Source organism: Salmo salar, chromosome 18 (assembly GCF_965601325.2).
Source record: "Salmo salar chromosome 18, fSalSal1, whole genome shotgun sequence".
NCBI lineage: Eukaryota > Metazoa > Chordata > Actinopteri > Salmoniformes > Salmonidae > Salmo > Salmo salar.
Genome location: NC_138308.1, coordinates 83,561,034 through 83,586,787, shown reverse-complemented (window position 1 = coordinate 83,586,787; position 25,754 = coordinate 83,561,034). Strand labels below are relative to the sequence as shown.

Sequence of the window (25,754 nt, the reverse complement as noted above, 5' to 3'; positions counted from 1 at the left end):
AATAACAAGTTACACTCTTTCCGAATGAATGGTGCTAAAAAAAAATGTGGAAATTGCACCTTTAAAATAAAGTACAGTAAGTATAAAGTATTTGGTAATCAGTAACCTGAATATGGCATGTTATTTATTTCAAGCTAATATTGGTGCAATGTGACTATCTTTGTTGTAGTGCTGAATACACACATCATCTCTGGACACTCTGAAGATGATGATGGTAGATATTTGTTCACTTCATCAAGCCTCCATCTTTTAATGCTTCATCCTATTTCTGTATTTGTGATTTTTAAAGCTGATTTTGGCTGGACATATTTTCAGTTTTTAGTGTGTGTATCATGCTGGTTTGATTTTGTGCAGGACCGGCGAAGGCTGTTCTGACCATACACCCCAACAGCTCCCAGATATTCAGAACTACATTTAATCATGATAGAGCAGATTCTATGTATGAATCAACTAACTTCATGTGTCTTTCTACAGCTCTGCCCAGAGCCTCAGTGAGTGTCTCTCCACAGGGTCTCCTCTACTCTGGAGAGACAGTCAGTCTGCAGTGTGACATACCAGGCTACACAGACTGGACGTACTACTGGTTCAGAGACAACCAACACCTTCCCAGTCAGACCAGTAAAGGTATCATATTCAACATCCCCATCACTCTGACTGGTCAGACTGGTCAGACTGGTCAGTATAGATGTGAGGGGCTGAGGACAGATCGGCCCCAGAGGTCACTACCCAGTGATGACGTCACCATCAGTGTCACTGGTAAGTTCACTATAGTCAGTATCACTATAACAGTGTCATTTGAAATAGTTACTCATGTATCCAGTTTAGGTAATATGTCTAATCTGTGATATGTTTTCACAGCTCTGCCCAAAGCTACACTAACTGTAGAACCAAACCCTGTGTTCCCTGGAGAGACAGTTACTTTTATGTGTTCAGTAGGGTCTTACAGTAGCTGGAGCTATAAGTGGTACGAAGACAGGAATGATAATGTAGTGTCCCAGTCTGGTTACAGTAACATTAGAGTCTCTCACATCAGTAAAGCTGCTGAGTCTGACCAGGGTCAGTACTGGTGTGAAGGGAACAGAGTGTCTAGACCCACATCTTCACAACCAAGTGATCCTGTCACTCTCACTGTAAAACGTGAGTTACTTTGTTGTGCTTTATTGATGTTTTTGACTATTTATATTGAGTCAATCATGGTCTGCGTGTCAGAATTCTTCGTTACAGTGAGCTCTAAAATTATTGGGACAGTGAAACATATTTTCTGTTGTTCTGTTAAGCAATAACAAACATATTGTTAATTTAGTACAGTACAGAGTCATTGTTTATTGTATTTTATTGTCTACTGTACCCTTCTCTACTGTACTCTGCTGTACTGTACCCTACACTATTGTACTGTGCTCTACTGAACTGTACCCTACTCTACTGTACTGTGCCCTACTCTATTACAGTGTGCTCTACTGAACTTTACCCTGCTCTATTGTACTGTACTCTACTTAATTATATTCTACTCTATTGTAGTGTGCTCTACTGAACTCTACCCTACTATATTGCACTGTGCTCTACCTCACTGTACCCTACTACATTGTACTGTGCTCTACCGAACTGTACCCTGCTCCATTGTACTGTGCTCTACTGAACTGTACCCTACTCTATTGTACTGTGCTCTACTGTACTGTACTCTACTCTATTGTACTGTGCTCTACTGAACTGTACCCTACTCTACTGTACAGTGCTCTACTGTACTGTACTCTACTCTATTGTACTGTGCTCTACTGAACTGTACCCTACTCTATTGTACTGTGCTCTACTGAACTGTACCCTACTCTACTATACTGTACTGTACCCTACTGTACTATACCCTATTCTATTGTACTGTGCTCTACTTAACTTTACCCTGCTCTATTGTACTATACTCTACTGAACTGTACCCTACTCTACTGTACTGTGCCCTACTCTATTACAGTGTGCTCTACTGAACTTTACCCTGCTCTATTGTACTGTACTCTACTTAATTATATTTTACTCTATTGTAGTGTGCTCTACTGAACTCTACCCTACTCTATTGCACTGTGCTCTACTGCACTGTACCCTACTACATTGTACTGAGCTCTACCGAACTGTACCCTGCTCCATTGTACTGTGCTCTACTGAACTGTACCCTACTCCATTGTATTGGGCTCTACTGTACTATACCCTACTCTATTGTACTGTACTCTACTGAACTGTACCCTACTCTACTGTACAGTGCTCTACTACCCTGCTCTATTGTATTGGTTATCTTATGCTTGTGTGCGGCTTCTCGGCCATGGAAACCCATATCATGAAGCTCCCGACGAACATTTATTGTGCTGAGTTTACTTTTGGAGGAAGTTTAGAACGCAGTAGTTAGTGTTTCAACCGAGGACAGACAATTTTTACGCGCTCCGCACTTCGGCACTTGACGGTCCCGTTCTGTGCGCTTGTGTGGCCTACCATATTGGAGCTGAGCCGTTGTTGCTCCTAGACGTTTCAACTTCACAATATCAGCACTTACAGTTGACCGGGTTAGCTCTAGCATGGCAGAAATTTGACAAACTGACGTTAGAAAAGTGGCATCCTATGACGGTGTCACGTTGAAAGTCACTGAGCTCTTCAGTAAGGCCATTCTACTGCCAATGTTTGTCTATGGAGATTGCATGGCTGTGTGCTTGATTTTATACACATGTCAGCAACAGGTGAGGCTGAAAAATCCAAATCCACTAATTTGAAAGGGTATGCACATACTTTTGCATATACAGTTTATATATCTAAAATAATAGTTACCGTACTACTTACTGAAGTCAGATCATGCTTTGGAAAGATTGTTGCTCTGACTGCATTTGTCTTCATATAACTGTTTCCACAGCTCTGCCCACGGCCTCAGTGAAGATCGTCACTCCACAGGGTCTCCTCTACCCTGGAGAGACAGTCACTCTGCAGTGTGACATATCAGACTACACAGACTGGACGTACCGCTGGTTCAGATACAGTGAAGAGCTTCCCATTCAGACCAGAAAAACCATCATCTCTCTCTCTGACCAGGCTGGTCAGTACCAGTGTGTTGGGACGAGGAGAGGTCGGCCCCAGAAGTCAGATCACAGCTCAGCTCTCCCCATCATCATCACTGGTGAGCTCACTGTTTGTCTTCAATCTGGGCTTTCTAAATTTAAAGCCAATGGGGGTTAATCTAATTGCATACACTGGAAATTCTAACTGGAGTCAACATATGTAAAATATACTTTTATCACAACGTTACAGCAACAGCTGAATTACCAGGCATGTATCCAGATGTTTTGTGCTTTATTTTCACAGCTCTTCCCAAAACTACTCTGACTGTAAAGCCAAACCCTGCATACACTGGAGAGACAGTCACTCTGACGTGTTCAGTAGGGTCTTACAGTAGCTGGAGCTATAAGTGGTACAAAGACAGGAATGATAATGTAGTATCCCAGTCTGGTTACAGTAACATTGGAGTCTCTCACACGATCAGTAGAGCTGCTGAGTCTGACCAGGGTCAGTACAGGTGTGAAGGGAACAGAGTGTCTAGACCCACATCTTCACAACCAAGTGATCCTGTCACTCTCACTGTAAAAGGTGAGTTACTTTGTATTTTTGTCATGAAGATGGCCACTATATTTATATTGTGTCAGAAATCTTAGTTAAAGTATAGAGACAGTATTGGGACAGTATTGGTACAGTGTTGGGACAGTGTTGTTCTGTGAAGTCTCCAATCTCCAAAGCAATAACAAACATATTGTTAAAATAGTTTAGTACAGAGTCATTGTTTATACACCTATTTCTATTGAGAAGAGTCTGTCCTGTACACTGACTCCTAAACTTCATGTTTGAACATAAAGGAAAACATTTATATAGAGGTTTCATCTTTGTATCTGTGCCATTATGGTGTCTGTTACAACACGGGCAGCACATCTACATGTTAATGTTGCATGGTCCATGTTCTACCAACTGTGTTACAGAGGACCACCATGTGGGTAGTGGACACTTCAGGAAAAAGAGTAGAGTATTGAGATGAATAGCCAACAGGGGGTTCCAACCCTCCAAGACCCCAAACATTGACATCTATTTGAGCAAAACACTACTACAACTATATATTACTCTACTGAACTGCACCCTACTCTATTGTACTGTGCTCTACTGAACTGTACCCTACTCTATTTTACTGTGCTCTACTGAACTGTACCCTACTCTATTGTACTCCACTCTACTGAACTGAAACCCTACTCTATTGTACTGTGCTCTTTTGTACTGTACCCTACTCTACTGTACTACACTCTGCTGTACTGTACACTACTCTACTGTACCGTACCCTACTCTTTTGTACTGTGCTCTACTGACCTGTACCCTACTCTATTGTACTGTACCCTACTGTACTGTCCACTTCTCTATTGTACTGTACACTACTGAACTGTACCCTACTGTACTCTACTGAACTGAAAGCCTACTCTTTTGTACTGTACCCTACTCTGCTGTACTGTACCCTACTCTACTGTACTTCACTCTGCTGTACTGTACCATACTCTACTGTACTCTAATTGAATGTTTTGCACTGTGCTCTACTGAACTGTACCCTACTCCATTGCACTGTACTCTACTGAACTGTACCCTACTCTATTTTACTGTGCTCTTCTGAACTGTTCCCTACTCTGTTGTACTGCACTCTACTGAACTGTACCTTTATCTACTGTACTCTACTGAACTGAAACCCTACTATATTGTACTGTGCTCTTTTGTACTGTACCCTACTCTACTGTACTACACTCTGCTGTACTGTACACTACTCTACTGTACTCTACTGTACTGTACCCTACACTTATGTACTGTGCTATTCTGACCTGTACCCTACTCTTTTGTACTGTGCTCTACTGACCTGTACCCTACTCTTTTGTACTGTGCTCTACTGACCTGTACCCTACTCTATTGTACTGTACCCTACTCTAATGTACTGTAGTCTACTGTACTGTACCCTACTCTATTGTACTGTACCCTACTCTATTGTACTGTACTCTATTGTACTGTACCCTACTGTACTGTCCACTTCTCTATTGTACTGTACACTACTGAAATGTACCCTACTCTATTGTAGTGTGCGCTACTGAACTGTACCCTACTCTACTGAACTGTACCCTACTCCATTGTTCTCTACTCTAATGACTGAAACACTACTCTATTGTACTGTACTCTACTGAACTGTACCCTACTCTACTGTACTCTACTGAACTGAAAGCCTACTCTTTCTGTACTGTACCCTACTCTGCTGTACTGTACCCTACTCTACTGTACTTCACTCTGCTGTACTGTACCATACTCTGCTGTACTGTACCTACTCTACTGTACACTAATTGAATGTTTTGCAGTGTGCTCTACTGAACTGTACCCTACTCTATTGCACTGTACTCTACTGAACTGTACCCTACTCTATTGTACTGTACTCTACTGAACTGTACCCTACTCTATTGTACTGTACTCTACTGTACTCTAGCTGAATGTATTGCTGTTAAAGGAATTTTATATCTCGATGATAATAATCAATAATCAATTCGCCTTGACTAATGCCCAAGGTTTGTAAGACAATGGGTTAAAATAATTAGGCAAGGACTCAGCTTTCTGCAAAAGGTTTCTGTAGCTTTATTCAGAGAACGTTCTGAGGTCAGGATAACAAAACAGTCATTATATAGTTCTTGCTAACTTACGCACATGCATTTACACACAATCCATTGGTGACCTGCATCCCCCATAAACTTCTCACACTGTTTATCACTATCCAGAGCTCAGCCTGTTCTTTTCCCTCAAGGTTAAGAACTCTTTGAAGCTTTTACTCCCTTGACCATCTGTCCCTCTATCTCTCTATACTAATTGCATACACACATTTCTTTCCCTCTCCAGTGGTTCCTGGACTTTCCGGAACTAATCAGACTAATCGATCCCTACATTGATCATTACATTGATTATTCATTAAACCTGCTGTATGACTAATAATTCATCATGGTTTATTGATTCATTTACATTTATTAGATAATTCTCTTATCAATTGCTCTGTGCTCTACTGTAGCCTACTCTACTGTACTGTGCTCTACTGAACTATACCCTACTCTATTGCAATGTACTCAACTGAACTGTACCCAACTCTATTGTACTGTACTCTACTGAACTACACCCTACTCTATTGTACTGCGCTCTACTGAACTGTACCCTACTCTATTGTAATGTGCTGAACTAAATTGTACCTTACTCTATTGTAATGTACTCTACTGTACTGTACCCTACCCTACTGTACTCTACTGTACTGTACCCTACTCTATTGCACTCTGCTCTACTGAACTGTACCCAACTCTATTATACTGTGCTCTACTGTACTGTACCCTACTCCAATGTACTGTAGTCTACTGTACTGTACCCTACTCTATTGTACTGTACCCTACTCTATTGTACTGTACTCTATTGTACTGTACGCTACTGTACTGTCCACTTCTCTATTGTACTGTACACTACTGAAATGTACCCTACTCTATTGTAGTGTGCGCTACTGAACTGTACCCTACTCTACTGAACTGTACCCTACTCTACTGTACTGTGCCCTACTCTATTACAGTGTGCTCTACTGAACTTTACCCTGCTCTATTGTACTGTACTCTACTTAATTATATTCTACTCTATTGTAGTGTGCTCTACTGAACTCTACCCTACTATATTGCACTGTGCTCTACCTCACTGTACCCTACTACATTGTACTGTGCTCTACCGAACTGTACCCTGCTCCATTGTACTGTGCTCTACTGAACTGTACCCTACTCTATTGTACTGTGCTCTACTGTACTGTACTCTACTCTATTGTACTGTGCTCTACTGAACTGTACCCTACTCTACTGTACAGTGCTCTACTGTACTGTACTCTACTCTATTGTACTGTGCTCTACTGAACTGTACCCTACTCTATTGTACTGTGCTCTACTGAACTGTACCCTACTCTACTATACTGTACTGTACCCTACTGTACTATACCCTATTCTATTGTACTGTGCTCTACTTAACTTTACCCTGCTCTATTGTACTATACTCTACTGAACTGTACCCTACTCTACTGTACTGTGCCCTACTCTATTACAGTGTGCTCTACTGAACTTTACCCTGCTCTATTGTACTGTACTCTACTTAATTATATTTTACTCTATTGTAGTGTGCTCTACTGAACTCTACCCTACTCTATAGCACTGTGCTCTACTGCACTGTACCCTACTACATTGTACTGAGCTCTACCGAACTGTACCCTGCTCCATTGTACTGTGCTCTACTGAACTGTACCCTACTCCATTGTATTGGGCTCTACTGTACTATACCCTACTCTATTGTACTGTACTCTACTGAACTGTACCCTACTCTACTGTACAGTGCTCTACTACCCTGCTCTATTGTATTGGTTATCTTATGCTTGTGTGCGGCTTCTCGGCCATGGAAACCCATATCATGAAGCTCCCGACGAACATTTATTGTGCTGAGTTTACTTTTGGAGGAAGTTTAGAACGCAGTAGTTAGTGTTTCAACCGAGGACAGACAATTTTTACGCGCTCCGCACTTCGGCACTTGACGGTCCCGTTCTGTGCGCTTGTGTGGCCTACCATATTGGAGCTGAGCCGTTGTTGCTCCTAGACGTTTCAACTTCACAATATCAGCACTTACAGTTGACCGGGTTAGCTCTAGCATGGCAGAAATTTGACAAACTGACGTTAGAAAAGTGGCATCCTATGACGGTGTCACGTTGAAAGTCACTGAGCTCTTCAGTAAGGCCATTCTACTGCCAATGTTTGTCTATGGAGATTGCATGGCTGTGTGCTTGATTTTATACACATGTCAGCAACAGGCGAGGCTGAAAAATCCAAATCCACTAATTTGAAAGGGTATGCACATACTTTTGCATATACAGTTTATATATCTAAAATAATAGTTACCGTACTACTTACTGAAGTCAGATCATGCTTTGGAAAGATTGTTGCTCTGACTGCATTTGTCTTCATATAACTGTTTCCACAGCTCTGCCCACGGCCTCAGTGAAGATCGTCACTCCACAGGGTCTCCTCTACCCTGGAGAGACAGTCACTCTGCAGTGTGACATATCAGACTACACAGACTGGACGTACCGCTGGTTCAGATACAGTGAAGAGCTTCCCATTCAGACCAGAAAAACCATCATCTCTCTCTCTGACCAGGCTGGTCAGTACCAGTGTGTTGGGACGAGGAGAGGTCGGCCCCAGAAGTCAGATCACAGCTCAGCTCTCCCCATCATCATCACTGGTGAGCTCACTGTTTGTCTTCAATCTGGGCTTTCTAAATTTAAAGCCAATGGGGGTTAATCTAATTGCATACACTGGAAATTCTAACTGGAGTCAACATATGTAAAATATACTTTTATCACAACGTTACAGCAACAGCTGAATTACCAGGCATGTATCCAGATGTTTTGTGCTTTATTTTCACAGCTCTTCCCAAAACTACTCTGACTGTAAAGCCAAACCCTGCATACACTGGAGAGACAGTCACTCTGACGTGTTCAGTAGGGTCTTACAGTAGCTGGAGCTATAAGTGGTACAAAGACAGGAATTATAATGTAGTGTCCCAGTCTGTCAAATACACTATAACAGGAGACACCCTCACCATCAGGAGAGCTGCTGAGTCTGACCAGGGTCAGTACTGGTGTGAAGGGAACAGAGTGTCTAGACCCACATCTTCACAACCAAGTGATCCTGTCACTCTCACTGTAAAAGGTGAGTTACTTTGTATTTTTGTCATGAAGATGGCCACTATATTTATACTGTGTCAGAAATCTTAGTTAAAGTATAGAGACAGTATTGGGACAGTATTGGTACAGTGTTGGGACAGTGTTGTTCTGTGAAGTCTCCAATCTCCAAAGCAATAACAAACATATTGTTAAAATAGTTTAGTACAGAGTCATTGTTTATACACCTATTTCTATTGAGAAGAGTCTGTCCTGTACACTGACTCCTAAACTTCATGTTTGAACATAAAGGAAAACATTTATATAGAGGTTTCATCTTTGTATCTGTGCCATTATGGTGTCTGTTACAACACGGGCAGCACATCTACATGTTAATGTTGCATGGTCCATGTTCTACCAACTGTGTTACAGAGGACCACCATGTGGGTAGTGGACACTTCAGGAAAAAGAGTAGAGTATTGAGATGAATAGCCAACAGGGGGTTCCAACCCTCCAAGACCCCAAACATTGACATCTATTTGAGCAAAACACTACTACAACTATATATTACTCTACTGAACTGCACCCTACTCTATTGTACTGTGCTCTACTGAACTGTACCCTACTCTATTTTACTGTGCTCTACTGAACTGTACCCTACTCTATTGTACTCCACTCTACTGAACTGAAACCCTACTCTATTGTACTGTGCTCTTTTGTACTGTACCCTACTCTACTGTACTACACTCTGCTGTACTGTACACTACTCTACTGTACCGTACCCTACTCTTTTGTACTGTGCTCTACTGACCTGTACCCTACTCTATTGTACTGTACCCTACTGTACTGTCCACTTCTCTATTGTACTGTACACTACTGAACTGTACCCTACTCTTTTGTACTGTACTCTACTGAACTGTACCCTACTGTACTCTACTGAACTGAAAGCCTACTCTTTTGTACTGTACCCTACTCTGCTGTACTGTACCCTACTCTACTGTACTTCACTCTGCTGTACTGTACCATACTCTACTGTACTCTAATTGAATGTTTTGCACTGTGCTCTACTGAACTGTACCCTACTCCATTGCACTGTACTCTACTGAACTGTACCCTACTCTATTTTACTGTGCTCTTCTGAACTGTTCCCTACTCTGTTGTACTGCACTCTACTGAACTGTACCTTTATCTACTGTACTCTACTGAACTGAAACCCTACTATATTGTACTGTGCTCTTTTGTACTGTACCCTACTCTACTGTACTACACTCTGCTGTACTGTACACTACTCTACTGTACTCTACTGTACTGTACCCTACACTTATGTACTGTGCTATTCTGACCTGTACCCTACTATTTTGTACTGTGCTCTACTGACCTGTACCCTACTCTTTTGTACTGTGCTCTACTGACCTGTACCCTACTCTATTGTACTGTACCCTACTCTAATGTACTGTAGTCTACTGTACTGTACCCTACTCTATTGTACTGTACCCTACTCTATTGTACTGTACTCTATTGTACTGTACCCTACTGTACTGTCCACTTCTCTATTGTACTGTACACTACTGAAATGTACCCTACTCTATTGTAGTGTGCGCTACTGAACTGTACCCTACTCTACTGAACTGTACCCTACTCCATTGTTCTCTACTCTAATGACTGAAACACTACTCTATTGTACTGTACTCTACTGAACTGTACCCTACTCTACTGTACTCTACTGAACTGAAAGCCTACTCTTTCTGTACTGTACCCTACTCTGCTGTACTGTACCCTACTCTACTGTACTTCACTCTGCTGTACTGTACCATACTCTGCTGTACTGTACCCTACTCTACTGTACACTAATTGAATGTTTTGCAGTGTGCTCTACTGAACTGTACCCTACTCTATTGCACTGTACTCTACTGAACTGTACCCTACTCTATTGTACTGTACTCTACTGAACTGTACCCTACTCTATTGTACTGTACTCTACTGTACTCTAGCTGAATGTATTGCTGTTAAAGGAATTTTATATCTCGATGATAATGATCAATAATCAATTCGCCTTGACTAATGCCCAAGGTTTGTAAGACAATGTGTTAAAATAATTAAGCAAGGACTCAGCTTTCTGCAAAAGGTTTCTGTAGCTTTATTCAGAGAACGTTCTGAGGTCAGGATAACAAAACAGTCATTATATAGTTCTTGCTAACTTACGCACATGCATTTACACACAATCCGTTGGTGACCTGCATCCCCCATAAACTTCTCACACTGTTTATCACTATCCAGAGCTCAGCCTGTTCTTTTCCCTCAAGGTTAAGAACTCTTTGAAGCTTTTACTCCCTTGACCATCTGTCCCTCTATCTCTCTATACTAATTGCATACACACATTTCTTTCCATCTCCAGTGGTTCCTGGACTTTCCGGAACTAATCAGACTAATCGATCCCTACATTGATCATTACATTGATTATTCATTAAACCTGCTGTATGACTAATAATTCATCATGGTTTATTGATTCATTTACATTTATTAGATAATTCTCTTATCAATTGCTCTGTGCTCTACTGTAGCCTATGTTTAGTAATTGGGATTGGGGCCTTCAATTGGAGGCAGCTGGTTATCGTTGCCTCTGATTGAAGGCCCTATAATTAGGAGTATGTTTGTTTTGGGAATTGTGGGAGGTTGTTTTGCACTGCTAGGGTTAGCCTGCAAACTGTTATGTTTTCGTCCGTTTGCTTGTTTTTGTGAAGTGTTTGTGGTTATTTAAAATAAACGTCAAAATGAGCACTCAACCCGCTGCGCCTTGGTCCAATTCATACGACGGACGTTACAAGTAAGGCCATTCTACTGCCAAGGTTTGTCTATGGAGATTGCATGGCTGTGTGCTTGATTTTATACACATGTCAGCAACGGGTGAGGCTGAAAAAGCCGTATCTACTAACTTGAAAGGGTATCCACATACTTTTGCATATATAGTTTATATGTCTAAATTAATAGTTACCGTACTACTTACTGAAGTCAGATCATACTTTGGAAAGATTGGTGCTCTGACTGCATTTGTCTTCATATAACTGTTTCCACAGCTCTGCCCACGGCCTTAGTGAAGATCGTCACTCCACAGGGTCTCCTCTACCCTGGAGAGACAGTCACTCTGCAGTGTGACATATCAGACTACACAGGCTGGACGTACCGCTGGTTCAGATACAACGAAGAGCTTCCCATTCAGACCAGAAAAACCATCATCTCTCTCTCTGACCAGGCTGGTCAGTACCAGTGTGTTGGGACGAGGAGAGGTCGGCCCCAGAAGTCAGATCACAGCTCAGCTCTCCCCATCATCATCACTGGTGAGCTCACTGTTTGTCTTCAATCTGAGCTTTCTAAATTTAAAGCCAATGGGGGTTAATCTAATTGCATACACTGGAAATTCTAACTGAATGGAGTCAACATATGTAAAATATACTTTTATCACAACGTTACAGCAACAGCTGAATTACCAGGCATGTATCCAGATGTTTTGTGCTTTATTTTCACAGCTCTTCCCAATACTACTCTGACTGTAAAGCCAAACCCTGCATACACTAGAGAGACAGTTACTCTGACGTGTTCAGTAGGGTCTGACAGTAGCTGGAGCTATAAGTGGTACAAAGACAGCAATGATAATGTAGTATCCCAGTCTGGTTACAGTAACATTAGAGTCTCTCACACCATCAGTAGAGCTGCTGAGTCTGACCAGGGTCAGTACTGGTGTGAAGGGAGCAGAGTGTCTAGACCCACATCTTCACAACCTAGTAATGCTATTACTCTCACTGTAAAAGGTGAGTTACTTTGTATTTTTGTCATAAAGATGGCCACTATTTATATTGTGTCAGAAATCTTAGTTAAAGTATAGGGACAGTGTTGTTCTGTGAAGTCTCCAATCTCCAAAGCAATAACAAACATATTGTTAAAATAGTTTAGTACAGAGTAATTGTTTATACACATGCAGTATTTCTATTGAGAGGAGTATGTCCTGTACACTGACTCCTAAACTTCATGTTTGAACATAAAGGAAAACATTATTTATATAGAGGTTTCATCTTTGTATCTGTGCCATTATGGTGTCTGTTACAACACGGGCAGCACATCTACATGTTAATGTTACATGGTCCATGTTCTACCAACTGTGTTACAGAGGACCACCATGTGGGTAGTGGACACTTCAGGAAAAAGAGTAGAGTATTGAGATGAATAGCCAACAGGGGGCTCCAACCCTCTAAGAACCCAAACACTGACATCTATTTGACCAAAACACTACTACTATTCACTACTCTACTGTACTGTACCCTACTCTACTGTACTCTACTGTACTGTACCCTACTGTACTGTACCCTACCCTACTGAACTGTGCTCTACTGAACTGTACTCTACTGTACTGTACCCTATTCTGTTGTACTGTGCTCAACTGAACTGTACCCTACTCTATTGGACTCTACTCTACTGAACTGTACCCTACTCTATTGTACTGTGCTCTACTGAAGTGTACCCTACTCTATTGTACTGTACTCTACTGTACTCTAGTGGAATGTATTTTACTGTGTTCTACTGTATTGTGCTTTTCTGTACTGTACCCTAGTCTACTCTACTTTCCTGTACTTTACTGTGCTCTATTTTACTGTGTTCTACTGTACTCAAGTTTAATCTACTTGAGTTTCTTACGATTGAAGAAAGGGCCCATGGACTCGGGATCTAGTGGTCTTGGTCTTGGGACCACTCGGGATCTAGTGGTCTTGGTCTTTAACTTGTTATGGTCTCAATTCACTGGTTCTGGAAATTGGGACCAATGTTCTGGTCTTAAACTTGGTTTACAAACCATAGGCAACCCATGGACTTAGATAGACATTGTCTACCTGTATGTCCCATTATGGCATCTATGAGAGCATGGGCAGCTTCATTGAGGCCATCTCCATTTAGAAATCATCAACTGTCTTCTACTACTTCTATGAGTTGGCAAACAAATTGAAAGGGTGTACACTGCCACCTAGTGTGTGTGGACAGGTATAAAGTCAAGGTTGAGGATTTACTGCCACCTGCAGTTATGGAATGTTTACTCACGATTATAATTAATTGGGTATCCCCCCTGATGACCTGTATGGAATTCTGTGAACCTTTCGTAACCCATAGGAAGTCCAACCCAGTTGATACTTAAAAATTGTGAAAGTCCTCAATAGTGCTGCCCATGCTAAAACATGCTTTTGGGCACTAGAGTCCTCTATCTTTCTGAGGCAACCCAAGTGCTGAAAGACAATACTCTCTGATCATTGGCTGATAACTCCCAAACCATAGAAATCCCCACCCAGTTGACTTCTTTAAATGGTGGAAGTCATCAATGGCAATGTTTATAGCAAAATTCGTTTTATACATCTAGCTTTCGCTATTTTTGAGATCTTACATCGAAACACCTGCTCTTTTGCCAAAATAATGATAGGAAAAGTGATAATTAAACATCTAACAACATAAGTAATTAGATGCATAAGTAATTAAATCAATCAACAAGTTCCTGATTAATACAATCAACATTGAACATTTTACAAAGAACAATAGAGATTATATTTCTCAAATTCAATTTAAAGGTTTTGAAAGTTGGTTAAAAATCATGTTTTTACTGTTTAGTTAATTTGGTATGCAAATACAGTTTCTAAAATGAATCTGTAATAGGTTAATCAAAATGACCACTACTGTTCATGGTGATCCCTTTATTGCTTCTATTTCACTATGTTTCTGTAGTGACCAGTTTAGTGTGGTGGTAAGGAATTCAGGTATGCAATAGAAACAAAGTGTGTGAGAAGCATATATGTCTATCTGACAGATGTTGGAAGACGTGTGTTGAAAGTTGGGCAAAATAGGATACAAATTAGAAAACAAATGTAAAGCCCCAATGTGCACCACTTCTGTAGAATGATCCATAAACAAATTATAGTTTTAACATTGTTTTGAGGCTTTACATTGTTTACAAACATTGGAGTAAAACCAGATTATATTCTTCAAGAATCAATACCGGTATACATTATCATTCATTTATAAGTCCAAAAATGGATGTAGCAACTAACTATTCTAGCTTTAAATTCAACATACAATGGGGCAAAAAAGTATTTAGTCAGCCACCAATTGTGCAAGTTCTCCCACTTAAAAAGATGAGAAAGGCCTGTAATTTTCATCATAGGTACACTTCAACTATGACAGAGAAAATGAGAAGAAAAATCCAGAAAATCACATTGTAGGATTTTTAATGAATTTATTTGCAAATGATGGTGGAAAATAAGTATTTGTTCAATAACAAAAGTTTATCTCAATACTTTGCCAACAAAGGGTATATAACAATGACACAGGTCAAACGTTTTCTGTAAGTCTTCACAAGGTTTTCACACACTGTTGCTGGTATTTTGGCCCATTCCTCCGTGCAGATCTCCTCTAGAGCAGTGATATTTTGGGGCTGGGCAACACGGACTTTCAACTCCCTGCAAAGATCTTCTATGGGGTTGAGATCTGGAGACTGGCTAGGCCACTCCAGGACCTTGAAATGCTTCTTACGAAGCCACTCCTTCGTTGCCTGGGCGGTGTGTTTGGGATCATTGTCATGCTGAAAGACCCAGCCACGTTTCATCTTCAATGCCCTTGCTGATGGAAAGAGGTTTTCACTCAAAATCTCACGATACATGGCACCATTCTTTCCTTTACACGGATCAGTCGTCCTGGTCCATTTGCAGAAAAACAGCCCCAAAGCATGATGTTTCCACCCCCATGCTTCACAGTAGGTATGGTGTTCTTTGGATGCAACTCAGCATTGTTTGTCCTCCAAACACGACGAGTTGAGTTTTTACCAAAAAGTTATATTTTGGTTTCATCTAACCATATGTCAGTCTCCCAATCCTCTTCTGGATCATCCAAATGCTCTCTAGCAAACTTCAGACGGGCCTGGACATGTACTGGCTTAAGCAGGGGGACACGTCTGGCACTGCAGGATTTGAGTCCCTGGCGGCGTAGTGTGTTACTGATGGTAGGCTTTGTTACTTTGGTCCCAGCTCTCTGCAGGTCATTCACTAGGTCCCCCCGTGTGGTTCTGGGATTTTTGCTCACTGTTCTTGTGATCATTTTGACCCCACGGGGTGAGATCTTGCGTGGAGCCCCAGATCGAGGGAGATTACCAGTGGTCTTGTATGTCTTCCATTTCCTAATAATTGCTCCCACAGTTGATTTCTTCAAACCAAGCTGCTTACCTATTGCAGATTCAGTCTTCCCAGCCTGGTGCAGGTCTACAATTTTGTTTCTGGTGTCCTTTGACAGCTCTTTGGTCTTGGCCATAGTGAAGTTTGGAGTGTGACTGTTTGAGGTTGTGGACAGGTGTCTTTTATACTGATAACAAGTTCAAACAGGTGCCATTAATACAGGTAACGAGTGGAGGACAGAGGAGCCTCTTAAAGAAGTTACAGGTCTGTGAGAGCCAGAAATCTTGCTTGTTTGTAGGTGACCAAATACTTATTTTCCACCATAATTTGCAAATAAATTCATAAAAAATCCTACAATGTGATTTCTGGATTTTTTTTTCTCATTTTGTCTGTCATAGTTGACGTGTACCTATGATGAAAATTACAGGCCTCTCTCATCTTTTTAAGTGGGAGAACTTGCACAATTGTTGGCTGACTAAATACTTTTTTGCTCCACTGTACACCTATAATGAACTTTCTGACCGGGAGACCTTGTTTTCGTTCAAACACTGAAAATAGAAAATGGAGTCTTCACATGCACCCGTGTCATTGTTCTCAGAACGACCACTTTCCAAAACCCCTACTGTTTTTCGCCCAGGGACTGCAGAGATCTCATTCCACATTCTGGCGCCTTATGGGAGCCTTAGAAAATGTCACGTTACAGCAGAGATCCTCTATTTTCGATAAAGAGGCTATAGAAGGACAAGAAATGGTCAGACAGGGCACTTTCCATATAGAATCTTCTCAGGTTTTGGCCTGCCATATGAGTTCTGTTATACTCAGACACCATTCAAACAGTTTTAGAAACTTTAGGGTGTTTTCTATCCAAATCAAATAATTATATGCATATTCTAGTTTCTGGGCAGGAGTAATAACCAGATTAAATCGGGTATGTTTTTTTTATCCGGCCGTGAAAATACTGCCCCATATCCTAAACAGGTTAAGACACTCCCCTTTCTCTCCAATCCTTACATTTTATGGCTCTACAGGAAGCTAATAAAGAGGGTAACAGGATTCCAAACATTTATTACTCTCTTAAGAGAATCTGTCCTCACCTCCTGACCTCAACCCCTCTCATCTAATACGCAGATGTCCATCTGTCTCCCCTGTATCAACACATCTCTCTCCTCTCCTCCATCAAACACCTTCCAAAGCCTTCCTCTTTCTTCTGAGAACCATTAAATGCTAACATAACCCAGTCTCTTTCATTTCCTATCATTCATTTAATATCTCAATGTTCAAAGTTTAGCCGATCCCAACACCGCTAAATCGATGGAAATTTCTAAGGTTTCCATATGTTTTGATATTCAGTGCTCTTTTCTCTAAGCTCTGCCTGAAACTACAGTGACCGTAAATCCAAACCCTGTGTACCCCGGAGAAACAGTCACTCTGACGTGTTCAGCTGGGTCTTACAGTGACTGGAGCTATAAATGGTACAAAGACAACAGTGAGATTAGCTTGTCCCAGTATAAATACCTTAATACTAGATCCACCATCAGTAGAGTTACTGAGTCTGACCAGGGTCTCTACTGGTGTCAGGGAGAGAGAAGATCCAGACCCACATCTTCATCCATCAGTGATGCTGTCACTGTTACTGTGAATAGTGACAATTTTAGTTGTTGTTGTTGTTATCTTATCACTCAAACCCATTGAAATACCAACAGATTATCAGCCAAAGACCACACTGACTTCAGACAAAGAGAACATATTCACAGGAGACAGTGTGACACTGAGCTGTACTGTAGAGTCTTCTGGATGGAAGTTTTACTGGTACAGACACAGACCAGACTCTACACCAGTAACCACAACCTCTGAATACTCCTGCACACTCAGCTGGGTCAGTGTCTCTGATGGAGGACAGTACTGGTGCAGAGCTGGGAGAGGAGACCCAGTCTACTACACCCTGTACAGTGACCCAGTCCAGATAAACATTGCTGGTGAGTCTAAAACAGTTTCATGATAAATTGCTGATATTTTTTTAGTCAGGGGAGTACAGTAATGCTGTCAATATCACCGTGGATTTTCTTCCCACTGTACAACATGAACTTTATTTTTTACAGGTACGTATGATATGATTTTAAATTCTGTAACTGAATGACTGCATCTCATAAAACACCCCGCCACCCCCAAAGATCTGAACTAACAGTCACACTTGATTTTTCTCCCGCTGTTAGCACCAGCTTTCCTTATAAATACTTTACTGAAGAAAAATGTACTTACTAATTTATGACTGATAAATGTGGTTGTCCCACCTAGTTATCTGAAGATAAATGCACTAACTGTAAGTCACTCTGGATAAGAGCATCTGCTAAATGACTAAAATGTCAAATGTACAAGCTCATAAGATGTTGATGTATTGTGAGTGACGATTCCAGATTAACAGTATTATTTATATATTATGTTATACAGCTGGTGATGTGATCCTGGAGAGCCCTTTCCATCCCGTGACTGAAGGAGACTCTGTGACTCTGACCTGTTGTCACGTTTGTTGGAATAATCGGACCAAGGCGCAGCGTGAGTAGCGTTCCACATAATTTATTAGAAAGTGAAACGTTTAGAAAAATACAAAACAAATAAAGAATAAACGAACCGTGACTACAAAGCAACTACACATAAACAATATCCCCAAAACCCCTAAGTGAAAAACAAGCTACTTAAGTATGATCCCCAATTAGAGACGATTACCAGCTGCCTCTAATTGGGAATCATACCAATCACCAAACATAGAAAAACTAAACTAGAACCCCACACAGAAAATAAGAACTAGAAAACCCTCTGTCACGCCCTGACCTACTCTACCATAGAAAATAAAAGCTTTCTATGGTCAGGACGTGACACCTGTACATTTAGATATCAGGAAATAAATCCAAACCCCATGGCTGATTTCTACAAAGATGGAGTACTCATCAAGAATGAGACCACAGGAGAGATGACCATCCCTACAGTATCGAAGTCAGATGAAGGATTCTATAAGTGTAAATCTGGTCAAGGAGAATCACCAGAGACCTGGGTGACAGTGAGAGGTCAGAAGAGCAGTGTGTGTGCATGTGAGAAGAGCAGTGTGTGTGTTCAAGTGTCTTGATGGTAAAACAAGTGTTTTTCTAGTCCCTCCAGGTTCCGTTGTCTCCATCTCTCTGCCCAGGCTGCTGTGTGGTCTACTGGTGGTGTCTCCATTTCTACTGGTGTCCATCGTGCTGATGGTGAAATGCTGCAGGGCTCGAGGTGAGAACTTTCTTTCAGTGTGTTTACAATCAGCTTATCCAGCTTGATTATCTCCTTCTTATGTCATGCTCTCTGATGGGTTACATTGTATAGATGTGTACAGTTGAAAGAGCAGTTGGATCAGTTTAACTCTAGTGCTACTTTCCATCCATTATATTCCTGTAGGTTTGTGTTCAACAGTCACATCTCCTCAAGACCAGATACCATGTGATGATGTCATTGAACAGAATGAATCATCAGTGTGATCATTACAGTATGAACTGTAAGCTGAACAACCACTTTTATGATTAAGGTTTTACCATTGATATATGATAGTGTTTACTGAGTTTAATATCACTGAATGGAATTTCAGAAATGCTGAATATTATGAGTTTCTAAGTTGACGTTCTCAGCTTTTGCTGGCTTGTATGCTTTCCTTTGTATTGTTGATGTTGATTTTTCATGAAATATTACACTTACCTGTCTTTATTTCAGTTTGTTAATAAAACGAGTGTGGTGCCTGTTTTTGTTCAAAAGTAGCATTTTTTTGTGTGTTGTATTTTACATAATGTCATGCTTTTTACATGCGGGTGGGAATAGAGTATTCAGTATGTGAAACTTCTCCGTTTTTAATTTGATTTTAAAATACTAAATATGTGTTTATTCTTGATTGGCCGACCTGCTCTAACAGTTGAGTTGGAACACGTAGCTATAGTTTGTTATTAAAAATGTATATTTACATAATGTAGCTGTAATGCTTATTTTTATATTAAAGGAAGACTCAGCGAAATGACGTTGCCACAAGTAACATCGCAGATATTGAAAGTACTGTACATAAAGTACTGTACCTGCGCATATGCACGGGTTCACTTCACGCTGTTCACAGTGTGGTAGCCACAGGATCTAAACAGCAGAGAAGTTGAGCCTCAAGCTTCAACATTCTTAGTTGTTGTGGAAATGTAACCACTATTTATTTATTTTCTGCATCTGTCATATCACTGAGTCTACCTTTAAAATTAACTTACTTATGACTTATTTTGAAATACTGTCTACTAAATTTATTGTAAAAAAATGTATGTTTTACAGCAGATATACATTTTTAACATGTAAGTGCTGGAAAATAATTTCAGTAGTTGTTAAAGGAGCCAGGTGAATGTTCCACTGTGGAACTTAAAATGGAGAAGATGTGATGTATTTTGTGTTCATTCTCATATATCTAATAATAAGTGGTGATTTCCCACATCATTGTATTGCTTTGAAATAACTTGATTTAACCTGTTGAGGACAGACATTCCGCTAGCGGAACCCCTAGCCAACAGCCAATGGCATCGCACGGCGCGAAATACAAAACCAACTAAAATACCACAATTCAATTTTCTCAAACAATCAACTATTTTACACCATTTTAAAGATAACTCTCATTAATCTAACCACATTGTCCGATTTCAAAAAGGCTTTACAGCGAAAGCGAAACATTAGATTGTTAGGAGAGTACATAGACACAAATAATCACACAGCCATTTTCCAAGCAAGCATATATGTCACATAAACCAAAACTGCAGCACTAACCTTTGATGATCTTCATCAGATGACACTCCTAGGACATTATGTTATACAATACATGCATGTTTTGTTCAATCAAGTTCATATTTATATAAAAAAACAGCTTTTTACATTAGCATGTGATGTTCAGAACTAGCATACCCACCGAAAACTTCCGGTGAATTTACTAAATTACTCATGATAAATGTTGACAAAATACATAACAATTATTTTAAGAATTATAGATACTGAACTCCTTTATGCAATCGCTATGTCCGATTTTAAAATAGCTTTTCGGCGAAAGCACATTTTGCAATATTCTGAGTACATAGCTCGGCCATCACGGCTAGCTATTTTGACATCCGCCAACTTCGGGGTCACCTAAACTCAGAATTACTATTAGAAAAATTGGATTACCTTTGCTGTTGTTCATCAGAATGCACTCCCAGGACTTCTACTTCAACAACAAATGTTGTTTTGGTTCCAAATAATCCATAGTTATATCCAAATACCTCCGTTTTGTTCGTGCGTTAAGGTCACTATCCGAAGGGTAACGCGCGAGTGCATTTCGTGACAAAAAAATTCTAAATATTCCATTATCATACTTAGAAGCATGTCAAACGCTGTTTAAAATCTATTTTTATGCTATTTTCTAAAATAGCGATAATATTCCAACTGGACAACGTTGTATTCATTCAAAGAGAGAAAGAAAAACATGGCGAGTTCTCGTGACCGCGCATCTCCAGTCTCACTGTCCCCAGGCTGACCACTTACAAACTCTGCTCCTATACTTTGCCCAGAGACAGCAGACACCCCATTCTAATTTCTGGCGGCTTTAGAGAGCCAATGGAAGCCTTAGAAAGTGTCACGTTACAGCACAGATGCTGTAATGTCGATAGAGATGCAACAGAAGGACAACAAATTGGCAGACAGGGCACTTCCTGTATGGAATCTTCTCAGGTTTTGGCCTGCCATATGAGTTCTATTATACTCACAGACACCATTCAAACAGTTTTAGAAACTTTAGTGTTTTCTATCCAAATCTACTAACTATATGCATATTCTAGTTTCTGGGCAGGAGTAGTAACCAGATTAAATCGGGTACGTTTTTTATCCGGCCGTGAAAATACTGCCCCCTGTCCCAAAGTTAAGGACATATTCATTTTACTCTCTGTATTTCTGAGTTAAGACCTATGTATTTACATCTTAAACATTTCTATACATTTTTATTATGTAAAGCAACACTTTCTAACTAAATCTCTATGCACCATAGTGCTCTCAGTCTTCTGTAAACCACATTCAGATTGACTTGTACTGATATGAACCCATACAGAAGTGTTCCATGTCTGTACTATTATGATGAGATGGAGAGAGGAAGGAATAAGAGGGCAGACCCAGTAGACTGAGGGCTTATGCTGTTGCTATGTGACCAATGACCATATTAGTTTCTATATTGTGATCCACTAGAATGTGGAGTAGTTACAGGCCTGTCCCTGAAGGTGGCGATAAGAAATCCATGATGTTTACCAGGCTATACCCACTAAAGGTGAAGTCTGACTGCTTTTCCCCTGTAACCTTTCTCTCTCTATTTATGTTTGCTCCTTCACATGTTGTACGTGTGTCACACACTCTACACTCTACAAAAATACACTTTCATATATTTGGAGTTAAATTGTTGGAAAAAATGGGAAAATGCTAAAATGTTTGGATTCATGTATTCAGCACAACAATGCAAATATGTGAATAAAAATTCAACTTAACACTTTATCCTGGAAACCCAGTTACAGCTTTGTAACACCTCCCATCTTTGGTCTGTGGTAATGAACACCCGACAGCTATTCCTCTGATGTACACACACACATACATACAGTACACACAAACCACACACACATGCACACACAAACCACACACCTACACACAAACCACACACCTACACACAAACCACACACCTACACAAACACATCACACACACATACACGTGCACACTTCGTGATGAATTAGACTGATCACATAAACAAACAAATTAAAACACAAGCATAAATAACCCATCAAAGTCATACTGTTCTATCTATCTATCTATCTATCTATCTATCTATCTATCTATCTATCTATCTATCTATCTATCTATCTATCTATCTATCTATCTATCTATCTATCTATCTATCTATCTATCTATCTATCTATCTATCTATCTATCTATCTATCTATCTATCTATCTATCTATACAAATGTAACAAACTTCTCCACATTCTTAAATCAAACCACAAGCTCTCAACTCATCTCAGGTCTCTTTTCTCGTTCCATCCTCCTTTCTTCCAATAATGAGGAATAACCAGTGAGGCAATGTAGCTAACCATAAGCAGAAGTTTGTCAAAAAATAAACACGGCTTTAACCGCTACCCTGTTTTTTCCCTGCAGTCTTTGTACATTCTGTAGAATTCTTCTCTCTCTATTTCTCTGTGTGTCGGTAAAGAGACGTGAACTGATCCATCTGCCGTCATATAGGAAGTAGAGGGGTTTGTCAGAAGAACTGTAGTTCAGAGATCATCGTCAGGACAGAATGGAGCACACCTTGCTCTGTGTGTTACTATGTAAGTACTGAGTTAGTGTGTTTGTGTATGAACACTAATTACCTGATTTACTAAGCCTTTGATGGAAAAAAGGAATAAGACAATCACGCAAATTAAGACAGTTAAATGTTTTAGCTTTTTAGTGTGTTTTATACCTTATTGATATAACAGTGCAAATACTTATTAGTAAATTACACTAAAGTTGGATAGCAGCAAATATGGTGTAGGTCTAAAGATGTAGGATCTTAATTTTATCACTCTTTTGTTGCTAAGAATTGTCGTTAACCACAGGAACTGTGCCTCCATTGTTATAACCACTTGACATTCGGCACATTTTTAAGGATGCTGTTCAGTTGTTTTAAAAATGTCTGTTGTCTGTTTTTGCAGCTCTGCCCAAAGCTACACTGACTGTAAAGCCAATCCCTGTGTTCCCTGGAGAGACAGTTACTCTGACATGTTCAGTAGGGTCTGACAGTAGCTGGAACTTTCAGTGGTACAAAGACAGGAATTATAATGTAGTGTCCCAGTCTGTCAGACACACTATGACAGGAGACACCCTCACCATCAGTAGAGCTGCTGAGTCTGACCAGGGTCACTACTGGTGTCAGGGAGAGATCCAGTCCAGATCCATATCATCAATCATCAGTGATCCTGTCACTATCACCCTGAATTGTGAGTAACTTTGTTGTGTTATTTTGTCATGTAGATGGACACTATTAATTTTGAGTCAATCATTGTATTTTTGTCATTATTCTTAGTTAAAATAGCAACAATACAAGTAACTGACAAAATACAGGAAGCACCAATATAAAGTGTCTTAATAAGGTGCTGGGTCTTTAGCCAGAACAGCTTCAATGGCATAGATTCTAAGTGTCTGTGGTGTTTTGTTGATGGCTGGTGAAAACGCTGTCTCAGGCGCCACTCTACAATCTCCCTTAAGTGGTTAATTGGGTTGAGATCTGGTGACTGATACGGCCATGGCATATGATTATCATTGCTGTCATGCTCATCAAACCATTCAGTGACCACTCGTTCCCTGTGGATGGGTGGTATTGTCATCCTATGGGGGCATAGTCATGGTAGCCAAAATAATGGGCAACTGTGCCTGCACAGTATTTTTATGTATGACCCTAAGCATGATGGGATGTTCATTGCTTAGGAATTGCTCAGGAACCACACCTGTGTGGAAGCACCTGCTTACAATATATGTTGTATCCCTCATTGACTCAAGTGGTTCCTTTATTTTGCTAGTTACCTACAATCCCCCCCAATTAAAAAAAAAATCTAATTTCATATAATAATGAAATAAATATGGTGATGATACTCTGGAAAGATTGGTGCACCAACTGCATTTAATCATGATAGAGCAGATTCTATGTATGAATCAACTCACTACATTTAATCATGATAGAGCAGATTCTATATATGAATCAACTAACTGTCACAATCTTCTTCGTCAGATGATAAAGAAAAATCATTGTCGGACCAAAACGCAGCGGGGTTATGTGCACTCATCTTCCTTTATTAAATTGGCAAAGAAGGAAAAACCAAAATAAACACGTACACAAAACACAATGACGAATAACAGGCCGGTAAGGCATTAAGGCTATACCTAGCACAATCTCCCACAAACCGCCAACACAAACACATACCTATATATAGGACTCTCAATCAGAGGCAACTAGGAAACACCTGCCTCCAATTGAGAGTCCAACACCCAATGACCTAAACAAAGAAATACTAATACTAGAATGAACATAGGAATACAAAACATATAACATAGACCAAAACCCGGAAATAATAAATCAAACACCCTTCTAAACAACCAACTACCCCGAACCACATAAAACAAATACCCCCTGCCACGTCCTGACCAAACTACAATACAAATACCCCTATTACTGGTCAGGACGTGACACTACCCCCCCCCCCCCCCCCCCCCCCCCAAAGGTGCAGACCCCAGATGCCACTCACATTAATAAACAAATACCCCCCAAAACAAAAAAAAACCTCTAAACTAAAGGGAGGGAAGGGAGGGTGGCTGCCGTCACCGACGGCACTCGTGCAATACCCCCCCCCCCCTCCCCAACCCACCTATACTGGAGGTGGCTCAGGTTCCGGTCTACTACCCCCACCCAACCTGTCCACTCCTGCAGAATACTCAGGGCTGTAGAGCGTCTCTGGGGGCTCCGGACTGTAGGCCGACTCTAGCTCCAGACTGTAGGCAGACTCACTCTGTTCCGGACCGTAGGCAGACTCATTTGGTTCCGGACCGTAGGCAGACTCACTCAGTTCCGGACCATAGGCAGACTCACTCGGTTCCGGACTGTAGGCCGACTCACTCGGTTCCGGACTGTAGGCCGACTCACTCGGTTCCGGACTGTAGGCCGACTCACTCGGTTCCGGACTGTAGGCCGTCTCATTCGGTTCCGGACTGTACACTGTTGCCGGATACTCTGGACT

At 40.7% G+C, this 25,754-nt stretch overlaps 2 protein-coding genes across 8 annotated transcripts in view; both read left to right on the top strand.

Moving 5' to 3' along the window:
* The window catches only part of LOC106591277 (immunoglobulin superfamily member 1), a 102,573-nt gene that overhangs the window by 34,811 nt on the left and 42,008 nt on the right, over positions 1 to 25,754 (top strand). For 2 of the 7 annotated variants that reach the window (XM_082965210.1, XM_082965215.1), the window contains exons 2-14: positions 170 to 214; positions 475 to 756; positions 859 to 1,137; positions 2,885 to 3,145; positions 3,331 to 3,612; positions 8,065 to 8,325; positions 8,511 to 8,795; positions 11,821 to 12,081; positions 12,271 to 12,552; positions 17,643 to 17,915; positions 18,388 to 18,492; positions 19,084 to 19,200; positions 19,366 to 22,488. In XM_082965210.1, coding sequence (XP_082821336.1) covers positions 170 to 214; positions 475 to 756; positions 859 to 1,137; positions 2,885 to 3,145; positions 3,331 to 3,612; positions 8,065 to 8,325; positions 8,511 to 8,795; positions 11,821 to 12,081; positions 12,271 to 12,552; positions 17,643 to 17,915; positions 18,388 to 18,492; positions 19,084 to 19,200; positions 19,366 to 19,445 — 2,813 coding nt within the window. In that variant the 3' untranslated portion in view covers positions 19,446 to 22,488. Of the gene's footprint in view, positions 1 to 169; positions 215 to 474; positions 757 to 858; positions 1,138 to 2,884; positions 3,146 to 3,330; positions 3,613 to 8,064; positions 8,326 to 8,510; positions 8,796 to 11,820; positions 12,082 to 12,270; positions 12,553 to 17,642; positions 17,916 to 18,387; positions 18,493 to 19,083; positions 19,201 to 19,365; positions 22,489 to 25,754 lie in introns of those variants that run through there. The other 5 variants (XM_082965212.1, XM_082965213.1, XM_082965214.1 and 2 more) reach the window with 5 other exon arrangements.
* The window catches only part of LOC145861833 (neural cell adhesion molecule 1-like), a 43,241-nt gene continuing 41,320 nt past the window's right edge, over positions 23,834 to 25,754 (top strand). The window contains exon 1 of the mRNA XM_082965446.1: positions 23,834 to 23,963. Within this exon, the coding sequence (XP_082821572.1) occupies positions 23,834 to 23,963 (130 nt within the window). The remainder of the gene's footprint in view (positions 23,964 to 25,754) is intronic.